This window comes from Anticarsia gemmatalis, chromosome 9 (assembly GCF_050436995.1).
Source record: "Anticarsia gemmatalis isolate Benzon Research Colony breed Stoneville strain chromosome 9, ilAntGemm2 primary, whole genome shotgun sequence".
NCBI classification, from domain to species: Eukaryota; Metazoa; Arthropoda; class Insecta; order Lepidoptera; family Erebidae; genus Anticarsia; species Anticarsia gemmatalis.
In genome coordinates this window covers 7292145-7313210 of record NC_134753.1, presented here as the reverse complement: position 1 = coordinate 7313210, position 21066 = coordinate 7292145, and the positions used below count along the sequence as shown (strand labels likewise).

At 36.3% G+C, this 21066-nt stretch overlaps 2 protein-coding genes across 51 annotated transcripts in view; both read left to right on the top strand.

Annotated features, from left to right (window-relative positions):
• Positions 1-2631: 2631 nt before the first annotated feature.
• Positions 2632-11978, top strand: Glyp (glycogen phosphorylase). The gene is made up of 9 exons (XM_076117913.1): positions 2632-2999; positions 3613-3844; positions 4759-4943; positions 6349-6460; positions 6570-7687; positions 7770-7877; positions 9299-9477; positions 9985-10186; positions 10803-11978. The coding sequence occupies exons 1-9, from the start codon at positions 2760-2762 to the stop codon at positions 10950-10952; spliced, it is 2526 nt and encodes an 841-aa protein (XP_075974028.1). The 5' UTR covers positions 2632-2759; the 3' UTR covers positions 10953-11978.
• A 401-nt stretch (positions 11979-12379) lies between these two features.
• Positions 12380-21066, top strand: part of Dscam1 (Down syndrome cell adhesion molecule 1) — a 61346-nt gene continuing 52659 nt past the window's right edge. For all 50 annotated transcript variants that reach the window (XM_076118383.1, XM_076118386.1, XM_076118395.1 and 47 more), the window contains exons 1-2: positions 12380-12499; positions 17655-17811. In XM_076118383.1, coding sequence (XP_075974498.1) covers positions 17766-17811 — 46 coding nt within the window. In that variant the 5' untranslated portion in view covers positions 12380-12499; positions 17655-17765. The remainder of the gene's footprint in view (positions 12500-17654; positions 17812-21066) is intronic.

The window sequence follows — 21066 nt, the reverse complement described above, 5'->3', positions numbered from 1 at the left end:
GTTTTTTTTTATTCTACTTATCATACAATACAAGAACAACAATTACTAAACAACATAATACCTAATAATACCTTGTGACACCTTTCTGAAAAGGTATCACAAATTTCACACGTAATAAATCGCTTTTTTGGTGGCATTTTATAAAATGGATGCAGTAATGCCGGATTCAGTTGATATAATTACGATTTTACTGTAAAAATCTCATAAATTATATTATATTGAAATGCCAAATGCCCACAGACCAAATCTCGTGAACATTCAAATAAAATCTGACCAGTGTTACCAACAAACTCTCAAAAATATTTATCCCTAAACGTAATTCAAAACCATGGAAGTAGTAATAATAACTGGAAGAATCACTAAAGGCGCTTCTAAACGGGCCATATTTTCCTGCAATATGTGGCTGCACTATTGGCAACTTATTGCTCGGCCATCACAAAAATATTTTATTGCTACGATGGCCGAGCAATCTATGGCCGAGCCATGTGTTGCAATATGTCTGTCAATAGTATGGAGCATGATGCAGACTCCTAAACGGGCCACACAAACCGGCAACAATGGCTGAAGAAATCACACTCGTCGCAGCAGCCCATATTGTTTTACAAGAAAAATCAAAAAGGAAAAAGCAGAGACAGTGGATTCGTCCTTACTTAAATAGGCGTGAAACATTAGACAATTAATGTCAAGAATTAATGCTGGATAAATAACTGATAATTGTTTAGAAGCGCCTTAAGAAAAATATAACAAATAAATTCATACTTTACTGCTTATAGGTACATAGAGTTTACTTTTGATAGTTCTAATGTCTGTTCGAAAAACGGTCTCGAGTGAGATTTACTTTTAAGGCCCTTTGACCCTCTCTAACAGTTGCCACTGTACAATGTTTGTGCAAAACAATCAATACCGTAAAACGGGGTGAATAGAAACAATTTTCAACTTTGTCCTAAAAATTTGTTGCGAATAACTTGTTATTTTTATTGTTGTTTTTGTTATTCTATATCATGTCCGGCGCCATGAAGAAAGAGCTAAAACCATATTTATCGAAAAATATGCATAATTTTACGATATTTCCTTAAAAAAATGGTCAATTTCTATTCACCCAGCGATAGGGGTAAATCGAAACGACCAAAGGGGTGAATGGAAAAACTGTTAGGGCTGCCAAAGACGACTTATCCAACATGCTGAAAAGGGAGGTTGTGTGTTTAAAAATTGAAATAACCGTTGATAATTACACAAGCTGACCCGCGCAACTTCGCTTGCGTCACATAAGAGAGAATGGGTCAAAATTGTCCCCGTTTTTGTAACATTTTTCACCCGTACTCTGCTCCTATTGGTAGTAGCGTGATGATATATAGCCTATAACCTTCCTCGATAAATGGACTATCTAACACTGAAAGAATTTTTCAAACCGGACCAGTAGTTCCTGAGATTAGCGCGTTCAAACAAACAAACAAACAAACAAACTCTTCAGCTTTATAATATTAGTATAGATTAATATAGATTCGTATAGATTAACTCAAAAAATAAAACAAGATAACCTAACTAACTTTCATACTATATGCAGTAGTTTGCCGTTATAACTTTGATACAATGATAATTGTGAATTTCAGAACATTAATAACTATTAATTTTTCATTGTTTATGTTAATTTTGTTTACAGTTTTTGACAACCCTATTTATTAATCTCTATTGACCCCTCACTCGTTTCTATTCACCCCTTACGCGTTTCTATTGAACCCTGCTATGTTTCCATTTACCCCATACTGTAGTTCTATTCACCCTTCAAACGATTCTATTCACCCCGTTTATACAAAAAAATGACTATTTCTGTGATTTAAACATATTTTTTAGGTTTAAAAACGTTTTTTCAATTAACAATATTGTATCTTTATAGATTAATATACACTTAAAGAGATAAACACTTCAAACAACTCATTAGAAAAGAAATCTCACTTTAAATCCAAAGTTTTGGAGGTCGATATTAAGGCATTCGAGGACGGTTGTCTTTGAAGCATTTTTTTGGGTATAAATATCATTTTAAACATTTAAACAATTATGACACCGCAGAGAAGTAATATCGACGTGTAATCATTTCAAATTTGAACTAAATTCTTCAACGAGGAGTACTCAAATATTGGCCTTGAAAACTTTCCTGATTTTTTTTCTATTCACCCCGCGAATTCTATTCACCCCGTTTTACGGTAGTTAATCAATTTATTGCTCTTGATGCACACTAAGAATAGTTTGTATCTTGAATATATATGAATAGATAAACGCTGCTATTGAATAGATAAACTAACGGTAAATGTACCTACTCGGAAACCGGGCATTTCTTCCAGTTATTATTACTAGGTACTTCCATGGTATTATAAAATACGTCCATGTTGATTTCAAATCAGCTGAGACATTGACATTTGTGTCAACTGACATTGACAAAAATGACAGCTCAAATCACATTAAACCTGCAAATTATATTTAATTTCTTGAAAAAGCGTAAATTTTGAATTGAATCTCTATACATAGAGAAAAATTCGTTAATCAAATAAACTAGGGCAAGCAATCAACGTATCGAAAAACATAATATTCATATTTATGATATTTAATTAGGAAAGCAAAAGCCGGTTAAGGCAGTCTGTGGTAGCTTCATATGTTTGACCTTCTCAAGGTGACCGATACGTAAACCGCGTTTGACCAGTCAGGGTTGAGAAGGTCTAGCGACTGCACGGGCCTTTCTTGATCTATAACGAGAACAAGTCAAGATGAGCGTACAATCTGATTCCGACAAGCGAAAGCAGATCTCTGTGCGAGGAATCGTTGCAGTAGAAAATGTTACCGAAGTGAAGAAAGCGTTCAATCGTCATGTGCATTACACCTTGGTAAAAGACAGAAATGTAGCGACTCCAAGAGATTACTACTTCGCCTTGGCCCACACTGTGAGGGATCACCTCGTCTCGCGCTGGATCCGCACCCAACAGTACTACTATGAGAAGGACCCTAAGGTAAAAATGGATACTTTCTTTCATTAACATACTTTAAAATTTGTTTAAAAGTTTGCCCTTTACATTAACAAGTAAGTTAAAATATTAATAATTTTCACAATTACATGTAACAATTCGCATATAAAAATTAGAATAAACAGAATGTGCAGTTTTCAGTCAGGAATATTGTTTATTTGACATAGGTAGGTCTAGTCTATGTTATTCTGAATATGCTAATTGTTTACTGCAAATATTACTTACCTAAGTGTAGACACAATATAGTTTTTACTCACTTTTACTATCTTTGCTATGATGCCCAATATAATGTGCAATTCAAGTTAAGTATAATTTTTTTAAATGATTGACATCCAAGATTTTATTTGAGTACCTGCAATGTAACATAAAGTAATGGTAAAAATATATTATTATTTCATACTCTTTAAAAAAATATAACAATCATATTTGTATTTTATTACTACAAATCTGATTATTACATAATACTTAAATGTCAAAATAATATATTAAATAGCCATATGCATAAAAAAATGAGTAACATAGGATGGCCAATATTTTCTTAAGAGACCAATATGTGTAATTTTTATAATGGTGTGTAATTTTTTCCCTTGTTACATAGCGTGTGTACTACCTATCTCTGGAGTACTACATGGGCCGCTCACTCCAGAACACCATGATAAACTTGGGCATCCAAGGTACAGTGGATGAAGCCCTGTACCAGCTGGGTTTGGATATTGAAGAGTTAGAGGAACTAGAGGAAGATGCTGGTCTTGGTAATGGTGGCTTGGGTCGTCTGGCTGCCTGCTTCCTTGACTCTATGGCAACACTTGGCCTGGCCGCATACGGTTACGGTAATTAGAATCAACTTTGATATTTTGACATAGGCAAAACAATGAAGATTTTAGGTGTGACCTTACTAATTTATTTATTTGTCGACTACGAATACAAATATCCTCGACAATTGTAAAGTATCAATATGACTCCAATGAAGAATGGCTTTGATTCTAATATTAAGTGCATTTATATTGAAAATCACATTAATTTATGAAATACCTAATAACACCCCAGGACATTGAAGTACATACTTGACATTATTTCAACCCGTAAAACTAATTTGAAGCAGTTGACAACATGGTTGCTGGCGCGTCGCCAATTATAATTGTACAAACTAAATTGAATATGGCTTATACACACATATTGTTATGTTTACACCTTATATTTATGTTATGTGTTTCTTACAGCAGTAGAAACTGTAAGCAGTTATTTATTTTTAGAAAGAAATAGAATTGCATTTTATTGATTGCATTTCATAGAGGTCAACAATAGAACAACAGTAACAAACAAACATCTGAAATCTGACCATGTGAATATCAAAACTAAACAATATAACATTTGCTATACCCTTTAATAGCAGTACTTCTTAAAAGTTTTTATTGCTAACTTCAAAATAAATAACAAAAATTTAAATTATCTTGTCTACAATAACGTTTGATAAGCGAAGCCAATGTATTAAAGGTCAACGCCCCACGTAACTTACCTTATAATATGTACCGAATCGTATTTTTAAATTCAGATTTGTTATGTACCCGACTTTTTTTTAATAATACCTGGCAACCAGGAGCGTTTTGCGATCATATCTAATCACAGTTTCCTGATATTAACGTACATACAAGACTAATTATAATGATGTGCCAATAAAAAATAAGTAAAAACGAGTTGTATTTTGTTGCATTGTCATGGTGATTTATTGTGTTGTGTTGCCTAGGTATCCGGTATGAGTACGGTATTTTCGCGCAAAAGATTGAGAACGGCGAGCAGCAGGAAGAGCCTGATGATTGGCTGCGCTACGGCAACCCTTGGGAGAAGGCGCGTCCTGAGTTCATGCTGCCTGTCAATTTCTACGGTCGTGTAGTAGATACTCCGCAAGGAAAGAAATGGATCGACACCCAGGTAACGTTTACTGTCCCATCTTCGTCACGTCTAGACGATAAGCACTTCGAAAACACGATAGGATATTTTAATATTTAAGCCCCGAAAAAATCGTTACTCCACAGTTTTGACTTGCAGTTCAAGTATATCATTAGCTAGAAAATGATATCTGTAACTATGAAAAAGTAGTAGCGGATTCTCGCAACGTATCTTGCTAGCTTGTACACACGAACTCGATCCGTGGTGATCGTAAAAAAAATACATGTCAATAATAATATTTGTATATACACTTGATTATTCTTTTATCTCATTAATAGTAAGAACAAAGTTAAAGTTTTTAATATTTTTATCACGTATGACGCGATAGTAACATGTTACCTTTATAAATGACACATCGGGTACGTTCGTGATACGCGAATGTTGTTATTATCAACGCCAATTTATAATTGAGAGTGATATCAGAGCCAATAATTTAGCGTAAGCAGAAACAATGACTGCCACAATGTTAATAGAGTTAGGGTATGGATAGTTACTTTGTAGTTCACGTGATATAATATGATATAGATTTCAAGGCAAAACTACTGTAGAATAATCTTGCACATGCAGTTACATAAAATAACATAAAACCGTTCGCTTATCTAATCAGACACATCCATTCACATCATTAACCCACACAAAGGCATTGATTATTATTTAATTTATTATCAACTTGAACTAAGGAGAGATAATTATCTTGTGATAAATATCATTAAATAGGTCGACCGGAGAAAAGTTCCTTGTTTATAGTATTCTAGTGTCAATAACAAATATTATCCCGTGTTACATGACGCACGTTCATGTACCATAAATGGTTTGTGCATGCGAATAGGCCGTGCCCGATAATGACTATCACCCTATTTTTAGATCAAGGCTTGTATCAGTTTAATTGACTTTTAATCTTATTTTATCTATCTGAGCATAACATGTTTTATACCATAAAAGATGTAACGAATGTCGCACGTGTGACCAAACGGTCAATGCTCAATTGAATAATGAATTGAGTTAACAAAATACTGTGTTCTGCTTGTCCGTCAATATGTCCCCTCAATGAGGAAGACCCCTCTTTGTCTCACAAGAGCTGACAGGTGTGCCGAAAACGAAATTGAAACTGTAATTTAGTTAGGTAAATAAGTTAGCCAGAACGTGTGAATCTAATAGTAAAAATCTGCATTTTGGTTTTAGATGTTATGTCGAACGACAGGCAAACACAAAAACTTAGTATTAAAAAACAATACAAGGTTGAAAAAGAAGTCGGCAATTATTGTGTTTACCTACTTATGTACCGGTTTCAATACGAAATACTCGTGCGTTACTGAACACGTTTTATGAAAGTCGATTGAAACTATAATCAATCTTTTGATAAGAAATACAATACTATTGTTATCAGGTGGTATTCGCGATGCCGTACGATAATCCCATTCCTGGCTACAACAACAATGTCGTCAACACTCTGCGTCTCTGGTCTGCCAAGAGTCCGATCGATTTTAATTTACGATTCTGTAAGTAAACATCACATTAAAATGTATTTATAGTTTTGATCTATCAATTTTGAATAGAGAGCAATGATTTGCAGAATATCCCAATTTAAACTTACTTTCTTATTTTCAGTCAATTCCGGAGATTACATCCAAGCTGTCCTTGATCGTAATGTTGCCGAAAATATTTCAAGAGTTCTATATCCCAATGACAACTTCTTCGAAGGCAAGGAGCTTCGTTTGCGTCAGGAATATTTCATGTGCGCGGCAACCCTTCAGGATATTATTAGGAGATACAAAGCATCCCGTTTCGGTAGCCGCGAGGCAGTGAGGACAACTTTCGACAGCCTTCCCGAGAAAGTAGCCATCCAGCTGAACGATACTCACCCCGCCCTCGCTATTCCTGAACTGCTTAGAATTTTGGTTGACATTGAGAATGTCCCATACGACGAAGCCTGGAAGCTTGTTATCAAGTGCTGTGCCTACACCAACCATACTGTCTTGCCAGAGGCCCTTGAGAGATGGCCGTGCAGTATGTTGGAAAACGTGTTGCCCAGACACATGCAACTCATTTATCACATCAACTTCCTGCATCTGCAAGAGGTTAAGAAACGCTGGCCCAACGACATGGATCGCATGCGGCGCATGTCGCTGATCGAAGAGGAAGGCGAGAAACGTGTGAACATGGCTAACTTGTGCGTAGTCGGATCCCACGCAGTCAACGGTGTCGCTGCCATTCACTCTGATATTTTGAAGGCGACCGTGTTCCGCGACTTCTTCGAGATGTGGCCCGACAAGTTCCAGAACAAGACTAACGGTATCACCCCCCGTCGTTGGCTCCTTCTCTGCAACCCTGGTCTTTCTGACATCATTTGCGATAAGATTGGCGAGGAATGGACTGTGCATCTTGAGAAGTTGCAGCAACTGAAGCGCTGGGCTAAGGACCCTGCTTTCCAACGTGCCGTCATGAAAGTAAAACAGGAGAATAAGCTCAAGCTGGCAGCCCTGATCGAAAGGGATACTGGTGTTAAGATCAACCCTGCTTCTATGTTTGACGTACAAGTGAAGAGAATCCACGAATACAAACGCCAACTTCTGAACATTTTGCACGTGATTACGTTGTACAATCGCATCAAGCGTGACCCCTCGGCGCCGGTCACCCCGAGGACCGTCATGATCGGTGGAAAGGCTGCTCCTGGTTATTATGTTGCCAAACAAATTATTGCTTTGGCTTGTGCTGTTGGCAACACGGTGAGTAATCTACTAAGAGCATAAATACTGAGATTGATATAAAAAATTAAATCATTCATAATATTTATTTTGGTACATTCAGGTTAACAATGACCCAGATGTCGGTGACAAGTTGAAGCTAATCTTCTTGGAGAACTACCGCGTCACACTGGCCGAGCGCATCATGCCTGCGGCAGACCTCAGCGAACAGGTTTGTACAAAAAAATTGAATACGTCATACAGAAATGCATTGGTTCACTAGAAATATAGAATCAGTATTTTGCACTAACACTACGTATTCGCAGTTGGCACCAATGACCGACCTAAATTAGACAAAATAAATAATAACCTATGATGATACATCCATGTTTATAAATACAGGCTGCATCGTATTTTAGTAGAAGATAGTTGTTTACATTTCTAAACTAGCATCATCGCCATTAGTGAAAACCATAATTTCGTGAGAGGCTGTCGCGTCTTTTTAAACAAGTAAAATGGATTGGAATTAAAAGGAGTAGGTAGATATCCGTTCTTTTGCTTCTTATCTCACGGGTTGATAAAACTATTTCAAATAACGAGAAATTCTAGAATTGGCCCTTTGAATTTTAGCTACTGCTCTAAAATGGGGAACCATAACTTTTAAACTCTCGCGTTGCATGTTTCCGTGGTCCCAGGCAGTCTGCCTGGGACCACGGCGAGTGCAACCTGCGCCGAAACGTTAGGCATTTTAAGGTAAAATGCGTGTTCGCGTTAATTCCCGTATTCTATTATACATTAAAATGGGGAACTCAGTCCAAAGACTTACTGTTAAAACGTGGTTTGAAATAAATATATGAGTAAAAATATCCAAAAAAAAGATCATGTATGAATGAAACATGTAGGTATTTGAATCAAGCAAGAGAAGTTTGAAAAGATCGTACCAAGTGGTGTTCTTTGGTCTCTGCCTACCCTTATAGGAAAGAGGCGTGGTGATTCTATTATGTGTGTAAAGTATATGTACAAATATAGATTTGTAAGTACGTACAATCATCCGCTGCATCAACTGCATGAGAAACGTGTATGTCCCGTTACATTAAAGTAACGATCTCATTCATAGTCACGTACTGATGCTAAATATCTACTTGTCACCCGCTATCAATGATTTATGCATCGGCAGACTTGTTGCCGAGCACTCGTTCTCAAACAGTTCGTAGAAATGATTTGATTTAAACTTATAACTTCGAGATGAATATTTCTATCGAATTTAATTTGGTTCACGACTTCCCATTATGCGGTTTCAAAACTAAAAACGGTAGGACGCCCTTGTTTCGATACAAAAAGAGATTGAACAAATCGAATCGGAATATCTCTTCACGTTATTGTACCCTTTCAAATTAAATCAACTACTTGAATTCTCAGAATTTTATTACATACGTACCTAAAATCACACTTTTTACTCATAGGGGTAGACAGACACCAGAACGCCACTTGGTACGATTCTTACAAACTTTCTTTGCTTCATTCACATTCATACATCTTATCATAAAGGTCCGCTGGTTACGAGTACTACGCATCTGACCTTATTGCGAGACATTACCCAATATTTCTGTGATAATTGTCCATTTGATTAATTTCTTTCTTTAATTCTAAAAGATCTCCACTGCTGGTACGGAGGCTTCGGGCACGGGCAACATGAAGTTCATGTTGAACGGCGCACTCACTATCGGTACCATGGACGGTGCTAACGTGGAGATGGCTGAGGAGGCCGGAGAAGATAACATGTTCATCTTCGGCATGAGGGTCGATGACGTTGAGGCTTTGCAGAGGAAGGGGTAACTACATTTTCTGTTCATCATAATTTATTTAAAATTGAAATAAAAAAAAAACAATAGAGAAAATTAAGTCTTAATAGTTTATGAATGTATGAATAAACTATTAAGACTTATTTTTCTCTATTGTTTGTATTTTATGTTCATTTGGTTCAGCCTGCCTTCTGCGATAAATTCGCATGTTTCACACTTTTGTGTGTGAATAATTCCTATTTTTCTAAGGATTTTATTTCGGAAGTAGTCAACCAGCCGTGCCTTAGAAAGAGCTATATATCACTTAATCACTTTCAATATAGATCGCTGTATCTAGCAAGCTAGAAAACAGCAGGAGTTATATCTACCATTGTACTAAGAAATAAATAAGTCTGACCTGTTATTGCCCGAAGGTTTTCTACAATAATAACGGAGGGGCTAGGCTTTTTAGCAGTTACAACGCACACTAATAAAGTAGAGGTTAGGTTAAGTTGGGTGTTAGTCCACCAATGAATAATGTAACATATTGACGTACAGTTACAACGCATACGAGTACTACGAGCGCAACCCGGAGCTGCGCCAGTGCGTGGAGCAGATCCGCAGCGGGTTCTTCTCTCCGGGCGAGCCGGGCCGCTTCGCGCACATCGCCGACGTGCTGCTGCAGCACGACCGCTTCCTCCACCTCGCTGACTTCGACGCCTACATCGAGGCGCAGCAGAAGGTCTCCGATGTCTACCAGGTACTAGTTACATTCATATTAAAGGATAAAGATTTCTAGTGATGTGACTATTTAGTTAGTATGTTCTTAAAGGTTACCAAGTTGTATTGCAATGTTATTACACAATAGTTGAAAATAATGTAGATGTTACATGATCCCTTTGCTTTTTGTAAAGATTTGTTCGAAAATCTAAAACGCGATTCTAGAATTTATTTTCAAAGTGTCTGTAATAAGATTATCTTTTTCTAGAAAATTTGACACCTTTGTCCTTTAATCTAAAACAGCTAGGTAAATTTTAAAATGGTCGTATTTTATTTAGTTATACTTTCTGCAAATTGAATGCATGAGGCGGAGATAATGCCACCCTCGTTCCCTCTCAAACTTGGTGATGCAGATTTAATCATGGCCGGGACATTCTTATCTTGACATGGCAGGGATATACCCTGATACATTTCACATTATGTTGTATTTAAATACTTACATTTTAATTTTGTCCTCACAACAGCGATATAACGAATGTTATTCGATAAAAAACACGACAGATACCGGTGGTGTTGACAAACATCCTTTATCTCGTTTAGTTGACCTCATGCAAGCACACGTTTTTTCCCATGACTCATTTTTAATATTCCTACAGAATCACTCGAAGTGGGCTGAGATGGTGATCGAGAACATCGCGTCTTCCGGCAAGTTCTCTTCAGACCGTACTATTGCTGAGTACGCGCGTCAGATCTGGGGCGTGGAGCCGTCCTGGGAGAAGCTCCCCGCGCCCCACGAGTCTGCCTAAGAACCACCAAACATGCCACAAGAGCCAGTAACTAACTAACCTGCTATTAACATTACTCGCGGGAATTATAAGAGTAGATATTATATATTTTTATTATACTAGTTGTATAACTATAGTACATTCGAAAGCCATCCAATATTCAAGAAATATTTTTGTAAAAGGCCTATTTTAATATAATATTTATGTATACAATTTTAATCCTTTTCTCTTCCTCTGTTTACAAATCTATAGTCTCGATATTTACTTGCAATATAATATAAATAAGTAGTATCAAAAATCTTGCTAATTATGTAATTTCATAGTATATTTTAACGATGATGTTACAAAACCAAATTCGAATATATTCTGATATTTCACACCATATTGATATTTAGAAATCCTTTCATATTGTGTTAATACTTTTCCGACTATAAAGAAATTATACTTTGAATATATCGGATATGGTTTTGTGATATTATTCGCATATTTTAGCTAGATTTAATCGCGAAAATAGTCGCGTGTAGTATTAAGTAAATCAAATATTGCTGTTGTTCGAGAAAATATTGTATTTAGATCAGATCACAATTATCGTTGTATAGAATTAGAGTTTAATAGCTGTTGAATTGAGTATAAATAATTATAAAGAGGACTTAAACTCTAGTATGGTAAAGCAATAATCGCGTTAGACATTATAACACTACTAACGTTCCTAACTCAATATATTTATCGTCTGAGCTATGTATGTCTAAGAAAGAATAAGACGATTCGATGAATTTATTTGTGTGTGCCATAAATTTTGTATAAGTATAACAATACACAGCATGACTGGCGGGTTTATTTACTTCTTAAACTGGTCACTATTATGAAAACACGAGTGCTGTGTCATTTGAAACCGAAATAAGGCTAAATAGTATTGATTCTGATATTTTTTAAGAATATTTTTTCTACATCAGATATTCATGAAACTGCCATAGAAATGTTATTTATTTATATTTATTGTTACTACTATAAATTATTATTCTACTTTTAATAAAATATATTATTAGACGAGCTTTGTTTAAATCAAATTTCCAATTTAGAATAAATCGTAAGTAAAACGTTCGCAAAAATAACATCGCTATAAATGAAGAAGGGAAAATAATGTACAACGAAGCCGAGTAGGACCTCACTTCGTTCGTGTGAAATAAAAAGCAGGTCAAACGACGCAAACACCTTGAGTAAGATGTACTTTCTGAATAAGGGGTGTACAACGTACAAGTAGAAGCCGCACGCCACTGAGTGTCAAGCGAAGGTCCTGCGTGCGCATTACTCGCTCGGATCCTGTGACCCTCGGCAAATATCGCTCCGGCTCGCCAGGACCGCTCTCGCTGATTCGTATACCCGTAGAAGAGATACGATATACACCCATCCCTTTCTACGTTCGGATGTCATCGGCCGTTTATATCATACAAGTTACTCATACCGCGTCTATACGTTAGGCGGGTCGGTTGTCGCCACTCGTCCTTTCGCGTGTGTTGTGGTTTTAAGTGTTGTGGGTGCTGCGCTGAGCCACCTCTCGCTTCTCACAGGTAAATGTCGCTAATAACCGTAAACCGTTTCGGCTTAATTATATTGTGTGTTTATGTTACAAAAGGGTTTTTTGCAAAAAAAATACGCCGGCCCGGCGAATGCGCGACCACGATCGATAACGATGTTGTCCCGACCGTGTAGATATAGAGTCGCATGCAATATCTTTAATTTGATATTTCCTTTCGAGATACTACTATATTTGTATACAATGCTCTGATAATCGGTGGCCTACAAATATAAAACGTAGACTTTGATTCAATATATTTGCGTTTCTCTCATAGATGAGTTTCTGCACCTCGTCGGTAGTGAAAGCATGGACTTAGATTTCACAAAGTCTTCAATTCTATTATAGTTTTTAATTAAACTTGGCGTTATATTACCTGCTGATGCCTTATTCATATTCAAAATAACAAAATGCCGGTGGGTGGCGGATATTGAGAAATTGCGCTGGCCACTCACGTTTCGCAATTATTGATCTGATTCGGATGTTATTTTAATATTAAGCTGATATTAATACTTCAAAGTGTTTGAATCGCAGTAAACAGGGTGTGTCTTTTGAACAATGTAGTACAATGTTGATTATTTTTTAAGTCTACGTCCGTAGTTGTAATTAATGAGATACGCACTTGTTTTCATGAATGTACAAGCGTCCGTATGAATAAGCTATAGGCATTGTAATGTCGTTCTAGTAGTAAGCTTCGATTAGTCAACATGATTCATTCAAATTTCCTCGCAGTCTAAGCACGTGGTGTACCAGACACCTCCGTACTATCAAATATTCTGTCTCTTCAAATATTCTTTCAGTAATCACGATTATTTCTTAGAAAATAAATTGCTTTTAAATATACCCATTATGCTTCCATTCATGACTGTTAAAAGATTACTTAGACAATTGCTTATGTTAATAGATGTAATTATGAACATTTACTCAACCACTAGCAATAAATAGATTCTGATGCTAGACTCTATTAAACTACCTAGCCAGCTTTCGCTACAATGAAAACCGGTCTTTCCATAAAATTCGCAGCACGTACAGAATATTCCCGTTTACAAGTTTTTGCCTGCATTTTAATTTGTTAAGGCTATAAATTGCAGTGTGTTTGTGGGTGAAATACTTATCGTAAGTAGTAACTGCTAGGAGTAGGTATGGGGGTATATATTTATTTTGTAGGCCATTAATTTCGGCCGACCCTCCCGGCACATCGACCTTCCCCCATTTACACACTCAGGAGGGTGACAATTCGGTTGGAACTGTTACACCAAAAATATTTAAAAGAATCGTAACAAAGAAATTACTTATAACTTTGACTAAACCGGGAAGAAATTATCCTTACGAAAACAGTCTGTCGTTACAAAAAGCCTGTTTCTCGGTGGCAGGTGCAAACCATTCGTATAACAGCCGGTGTGGGTTTTTGTACGATTTGGCAGGTAGAGCGGCCCTTAGGCCTTAACAATATTATTACCAAAATATAATAGAACCTCAGAGAATAACTAAGGGCTGCTTTTGTAATTTAATCCCTTGTTCATGTACACCCACAATTTACCCAAATCTTTGTCTATAGTACTCGTTCTCATTTTATAACAATAGATACACAAATTTTAATATTGTAATCGGCTATCGAATCAAGGCTGCTCAAATTATGTCAAAAATAATTCAGTTTAGTTAAAGCTAAGCTTACTCATATACAATTTTTTTGAAGTGACGCCAGACAAGCAGTGAATCGTTCAATATAACAACAGATTATGATATTAATCTCGAAGGTTAAACAATACAAGTTTGTCAACCGAATCAATTTGATATTGCCATGGCCGTGTATATAAAGCTTTCAATTTTGAACTCGTATGTCTACCCACATCTATTACGTGAACGAATGCTGTATGTGACGTCTTCCTGCGTAGGAGGCATCTTTGTAAGAATGGGGGGAAGGAATTCACCGTCTTTGCTTCCACTCTTAGGGATAGGGGTGGGGGAGGGGGTGGTACATCAGCTTCCCAGACGGCTCGGAGGCGAGCGGATCCTTCCTATTGAACGAAACGTCTATAACGACCCATAGTACCTATTATATTCAGTTGTCTGTCTAACCGTTTTTACCTGAAAAGAGTGAAAAGACTTTACGGTGGTCTATAATTTCTATCTTACTTTTTCATTCTTTGTAAACAGATATGATGTAAAATCGAATCTATGACATAAAGCTACTTCATTGTTTATAAAATTAACATTCAATACTGTTTTAGTCATAGTCTAAAGATATACATATAATATGCCTAAAATTTTTGATTGGATCAATATTTTGAGGATCTGAAGGTATTTTACTGAACCGATAGGCTAAACATCGACTTCGAATAATAATATTGTCTTTCTTTTGTTTTGAATCCAATAGTATGCTTCTCGGATAATTTACAATTTTAACTTCATTTTTAAATGATAACCAGTAGAACAATATAATAATATGTTATCAAACATATCCTTGAGCTTGCTAATCACTAAAAGTTGCACGCAAATGTATATTTGGAAACATCCTGTTTTAGTCTCATTTCTTTTTAAATACATTCAAACATTAATGTATTTCATTCCACGTTCTGATATAGGTACATACCCAAACGTTCACTCGTTAAATCCAAACACGAGCGGCGCGTAGCCATTTCTGGATAATGGTGCCCGAAATAGTCTTCCGTCACTCATGCGCGAGGTTAGCTTTGTACATATCTGCTGCTTGTGGTTACGGAAACCATTGGACAATTACACCAGCACTCGGTCAAATTTAAGTACCTCCATTGCTAGAGTAATTATCAACATCTTCGTACAAACGTATTGATGGGCATAAACAAACAGGTGATTAGAACCGTCGGGAGCAATGAGATGAAGCTTAATTACCTCATTAGCTTGATACGTAACTGATCATAATTTTCGATACAGCAACTTCTATTGTTGCTTATTTAATAGCTTAAGGAAATGATTGATTTAGCTTCACACTTTAGTATAAACCTAGGAATCCTTGATGTTGGTATGTTATCGAGTTAACAAATTGACGGCATGATGTCATAGTCATTTCTGAAGTGTTACATGTTGTAGCATTTAGTCGAAATAGAATGCCTAGACGCGGAACACAGCACTCACCGGACATGCTTAATGTTAGTCTTAAAATGCGTGCCCTATTTATTTTGTGTTGGCTAAAATATGGTCCTGCCGTTTTCGTTACACAAACAACTCTACATTTTCTTACACAAGGAAAAGTACTGTTCAGTGAGGAAAAACCATATTTCTACTTTATCTTAACAGACTTCTATTTAATCCGAATAGTTTGTGCTCACAGCAGGAAACAGCTTATAATAAATAATCCCATAAAACTTATGAGAGTAGTAGCAGGTAAAAGTTAGTCGTGCTGGACAGGAACTAAAGCAATTATAGAATCCATCTGTTAATCCCGTTAATCCCTCAGAATACATCTCCCCTTTTAAATAAATTACAGGAAAGGGATAGCAAACAAATTACAGTACAGAAATAGGGTTGAACGCCCTTGAACTCTACAGCAAGTCATGGGTTTTAGTTACCTCAGCAGAACATGCAAATACTTCTTACCAAGACTTGTTTATTCTGAAATCTTTCGTTTAAGTATAATACGGTGAAGTCCATTAACAATAACATGGGAGTGTTTACTGTGTACGCGTTTACATTTTACGAAATGAGCTTATCGTTGCGTGACTGACCGTAGTTCCGCCCTGTTCCCGTCCCCCAAGTATTACAAAACTTTAATTTAAATTTTCGTCAATAAGTCCACATTTGGTTGAAGCAGGTTCAACTTTAATCAAGAAATATTTAGTTTAAACACTCTTCATTTAGTTGTCGTATGATTGTCCTACCTCTACTGTTGTTATAAAAAATTAAAATGGAATATATTATCGAACAGCCAGGACAAAGGAGTCCAACCTTGACACACCATTACTTGAGTCACCGTATAGATTGTTACACCCTATTTAGAATAAGGAACACCTTACTTGGGATCAGTAAGCATTGTCTTGATTTGTGTTAAAAAGCTTATCGGAGTTAGCGTAAATCGTAGAGAGACTTTGTTCTCGGGATAATACTTGAGTAAAAAAGGTATGATGACAAAAGGCTCGATTTTTGCAACAGTCCCGTATTATGTACTTACATATACACACAGTAATGCGATTTATAATCGTACAGTTGTACGTAACTGTTAGGATGTTTGTGCTAAATTCTGCAAGTAGTAAAGTTTCTCCCAGTTCTTGGTTGATTTCGAATGTAATGGCTGAACGGATTTACGTAGTGAGAACTGCTTCATATTGATTCTGCCGGTTATGAGTAAAATTCTCTAAGTTACTTTTTCAATTATTACTCAGATAGTGTTTATAATAAAATAGCTTAATATGTTATGGACGACCGTACATGAAGAGCTCTGAGATTGCACACTATTGAAATAGGACCCTTGTCTCTACGTTCGTTAGTGCTTTGCGTTTCACTTTTTCTGATTTTACTATTGCACTGACAATACAGCAATATCCTATTTTATGAAAGTATTGAAAAGGACGCTGAAAGCTTAAAGTACTTTTGTATTAAGAACTTTTTAGCACTCTTATTAAACAAGCAAAAAAAATAGTTTGAGTTAGATCTTACCTTCGGCAAAGTTTTTAAAACAGTTCTCAATAACGGAGATCTTTTTCAATTAATCTCAGTAAAGTCCGTGTGGTACGGGCTAAGAATAGATCATCCCTATTACTTCCCTTGAGTGTTGTTAAAAGTACGTTTTTACGATAAAGACTTACAAATGTGGACTCATAATACAAACCACAGACCGACGGAATGGATAGTCTTAATGGTTTTCAATCTGCATGCCTAGGCGTCGCCATTTAGCTAAATTGTCTATAACTGAACTTTAATTATTAACGGTGGATAGGAGCCAATGTGCAGCAGCGTACAATAAGATATGGGCTATTCCTCTGATTGGTGGACTGTTGATCAGTTTTTGCAGTAGTTACGGTGTAATCGTGATTTTAAAATAAAGTGAAACACTTGCTCAACTTTTTTTTCTACCACCAATTTTACATCCTCTCTTTGCAGTCTCTCACCGTAATTCAAGATTGTCTTTTTTACACGTGTTCTCAATTCTAACATTATTGTTTGTTTTGTTGCAGATTCGGGCGTAGCCCAGCCGCATCGCGGCACATCGATTTAATTCGTAGTGGAATTTTTGTTTTGAGTTCAGCAAAAAACCAAAGTGATCTGTGAAGTGTCCAAGTGTTAACATGGCAAATATTGGATTAGCTGCCCTCGTGGCACTGGCCACTATAGGTAAGATATTTTTATATTTATGGTTTCAATATTGAATTCAAAAGGATGAAGATGTCATTAATTTTGCTGATGATCTTGTCTACAGCCCATATAATCAGTAAGAAATTACATACTTTGAAGTTTAACCTTTTCTCCATCTTTTCAACGAAGTACACGATATTTTAGAAAGCGTAGGCATGTGCAAAAGTTTACAGCAGGATCTCGGACCATTGAGGCTGTGACGATCGATGGGACGACGTAGCGACCGTCTCGCCGCTCTTTATAATGCATTTAGATACATTTATTGGAGTTCTTTATGCTTCTTTTGTTTTTGTACGAAAATAAAATACTAAACGTACATTTATGTTATGGAAGGGCAGAGGCTATACAATATTGAAAATGTACTGAGTATATAGGCAACTACATTTGTAATATTGAAAACGTAGCGCATGTACTAAATCGTCATGCTATATCACATAAATCTTGTGAAGTCACTTGCCGTGATTTTTACCCTGGTTGTTGGTACAAGTGTGCAGATGCGCCACTATCATTAAGGATATAATGCCGTCCACCCCACACGGAGCCGGGTGGAGGAGAACGTTTCTGTGACGTCACGGGTCGATACAGCAGCGGCCAACGAACCTATAATTTTCGCACGTAACACTGTTTACGATCCAGGCCCCAAATTGTTTAAACACGCAATTCACGCGTCTGTTTTACTATTAGCATTACAACTTCACACATAGCACTCATCATTCTTATAAAATTTCCCGTCTATAAGCCAATATAAACACCCCATACATGTATAAACTTTTGAATCATTTACAAGAATAAATTCTATGATGTCGTTGGTATGAACACTTCGTAGCAGCTGTAGGTACACTTCATCTGTGGTTAGATGATTCATAAACATAATTACTGCAGTAATATTTTTCTTTCATGTCAATTGATGGCTTTAAGTAGCATTGTTCGTTACAAAGTTGGTAGAACGACGGAGTTGAGGCGAGTACGTATAAAGTCGCGTGGGCGAGGCCGTCAGGTTCAATCGAAATGCTAGGTTTTACACAAACACTGTAGAACATTGGCCTTTCGACGCGGCGAGCTGAAGGTCACGACCGTGACTCGGATAAGACGATACCTAGCTCTGATACTCCTGTGCATCGATACCAATAAATACGATATTAATTAACATACGTCTAAGCCATTACACAAATTATGTATTCAAATCTAACTTGATTATATCTCGCCGGGCGTTCGCGGTCGATACAAAAAAACTAGCCTTTGAATGTTGATTTTTTGTGAAGTCTTAATAGATAAATAGATCGTTTTATCAGAAGATAAATAGAATAGATTAAAGAAGTATTACATATTTGATTTGCCAACAGATTTATGAAGAGGTAGATGTAAACATTTCAATGCATTCACAGTCTTGCACATAAATGTAGCAAAATAAATTTAAAGTAATGTATTGTCTGTCCGAACTTTAAGTGCTCATCTCTTATACCGTCTGTTTATCAAAGAAAATCTTAAAAGGTTTAATACTACACTTTCCTCATTCGCATAAATGTTATGACTCTACCACGATTCAAACAAACCCAGAATTGTAATGTTTATTGCAAAAACCACATAATAGTTTATTAATGGTATTTATGTCACATTTCATAGGAAATAACTAACTAACAGTGAACACGTAACCATGATCTAGTTTTTATTCATTGTTCAGTATTCATTAACTAAAATTTATTATAACATGCTGTAACATTTTAATCGAGAGCTCGGAGACCATACTGGTTAACTAGTATTGCGATGACGAATTCATTGATGTCCTTCGAAGTTAAAACATTAATCATCGGTTTAAAAATTCCTCATATACTTATTTATGTATGTAAATATTGAAGGCAGATTCGTTTTCGTTTGTTCACGTCAGACTTCAAAAATTCAAATCCAAAATTATTTATAGACTTGGTTTATTTAGACAAAAACTCTTTATTATAGTTTTGTATTTATGTAGTAATTAAAAATTCAATGCTAATCTTATACATCGGAATGAACGAAGCCTATATTTAACAATTCACCAAAGCCCGAGCGGAATTCGCTTTAATAAACCAAGTGCTTATGTATGTAGAGCAAAGGCGGGAATCCACTTATCCATACATGTTTTTGTTACTCACAGTTAACACGCAATTAATTTGAGTACATGTGTTTTAATCACTCCGAACAAATTGGTGACCAAATGTCCTTAGTTTTAATTGGGCGTTTAAAAACTTTGCTCAACGACTATTGTTACAAAATGTAAGTAGTTGTGCTTTTATGGTAAACAGGCACACATTCCTTCCATCTAGGGGCATTATCTATGCTTATGTTGTTATGCAACTATACTAACAGTGACAACGCCGACGCAGCTGCATTGTCATACCACGATCACCACATAGATACGCTATGGTGTCATAATACACTAATATTACGTTTCTAAGTAAACTGGAACATTTTTTTTTCTATACATAACCTGTTTATTGAAGGTTCCAGTGACCTTGCTCATTTGTTAGACTTAGTGCAGGGGATACTTAAATCGTATTTACTTCAGAGGATATGACTATAGAGGCTAAGTCTAAAGGATATGCTATCCGGTGATTTAATATGTAAAATATTCTTATCTATATGCAATCAAAGCGACAAACAAGTCGTAATAACTTTAAGGTAGAGTCAGATAAGCAATGTAGAGCTTCATCATGCTTCCATACCGGCACGCGTGGTGAGGCAACGTGTTGAGAAACAAAAGATAAGGATAGATGATGATAATATAAATACAGTAGCGGCCGACAACTAGGAATTTCACCGGGTCAACGTCCACGAATAGATTTATGGTTGGTAGAGTGTAAAATATTCATAGCACCTAACCATATTCATTGTTTGTTTATTATTTTTTGTGATGTCTGTATGGCTTTTACGCACGATAGCTAGTGCGTAAACATACTCTTTAAGGTGAAAGCTTCACAGTCTCTATATTACGTATCCGCTCATGATTTAAATCAGTTTTCTTATAATAACGCATTTCTGTCCCTCTGCAGGGCAAGGGTCTCCTCCCAAACGAGGAGAAGGGGTTAGGCCTTGAGTCGACCACGCTGGCCAAGTGTGGTTTGGGGACTTAGCATACACAAAATTTAGGCATTTTATTAAATCAGATAATTTATATGAATTATTTAGATGAAACTTTATTAAAAATACATCTCATTTAAGCAAACAGTACAAAAACAATTATTGTATCTAATCTTTATT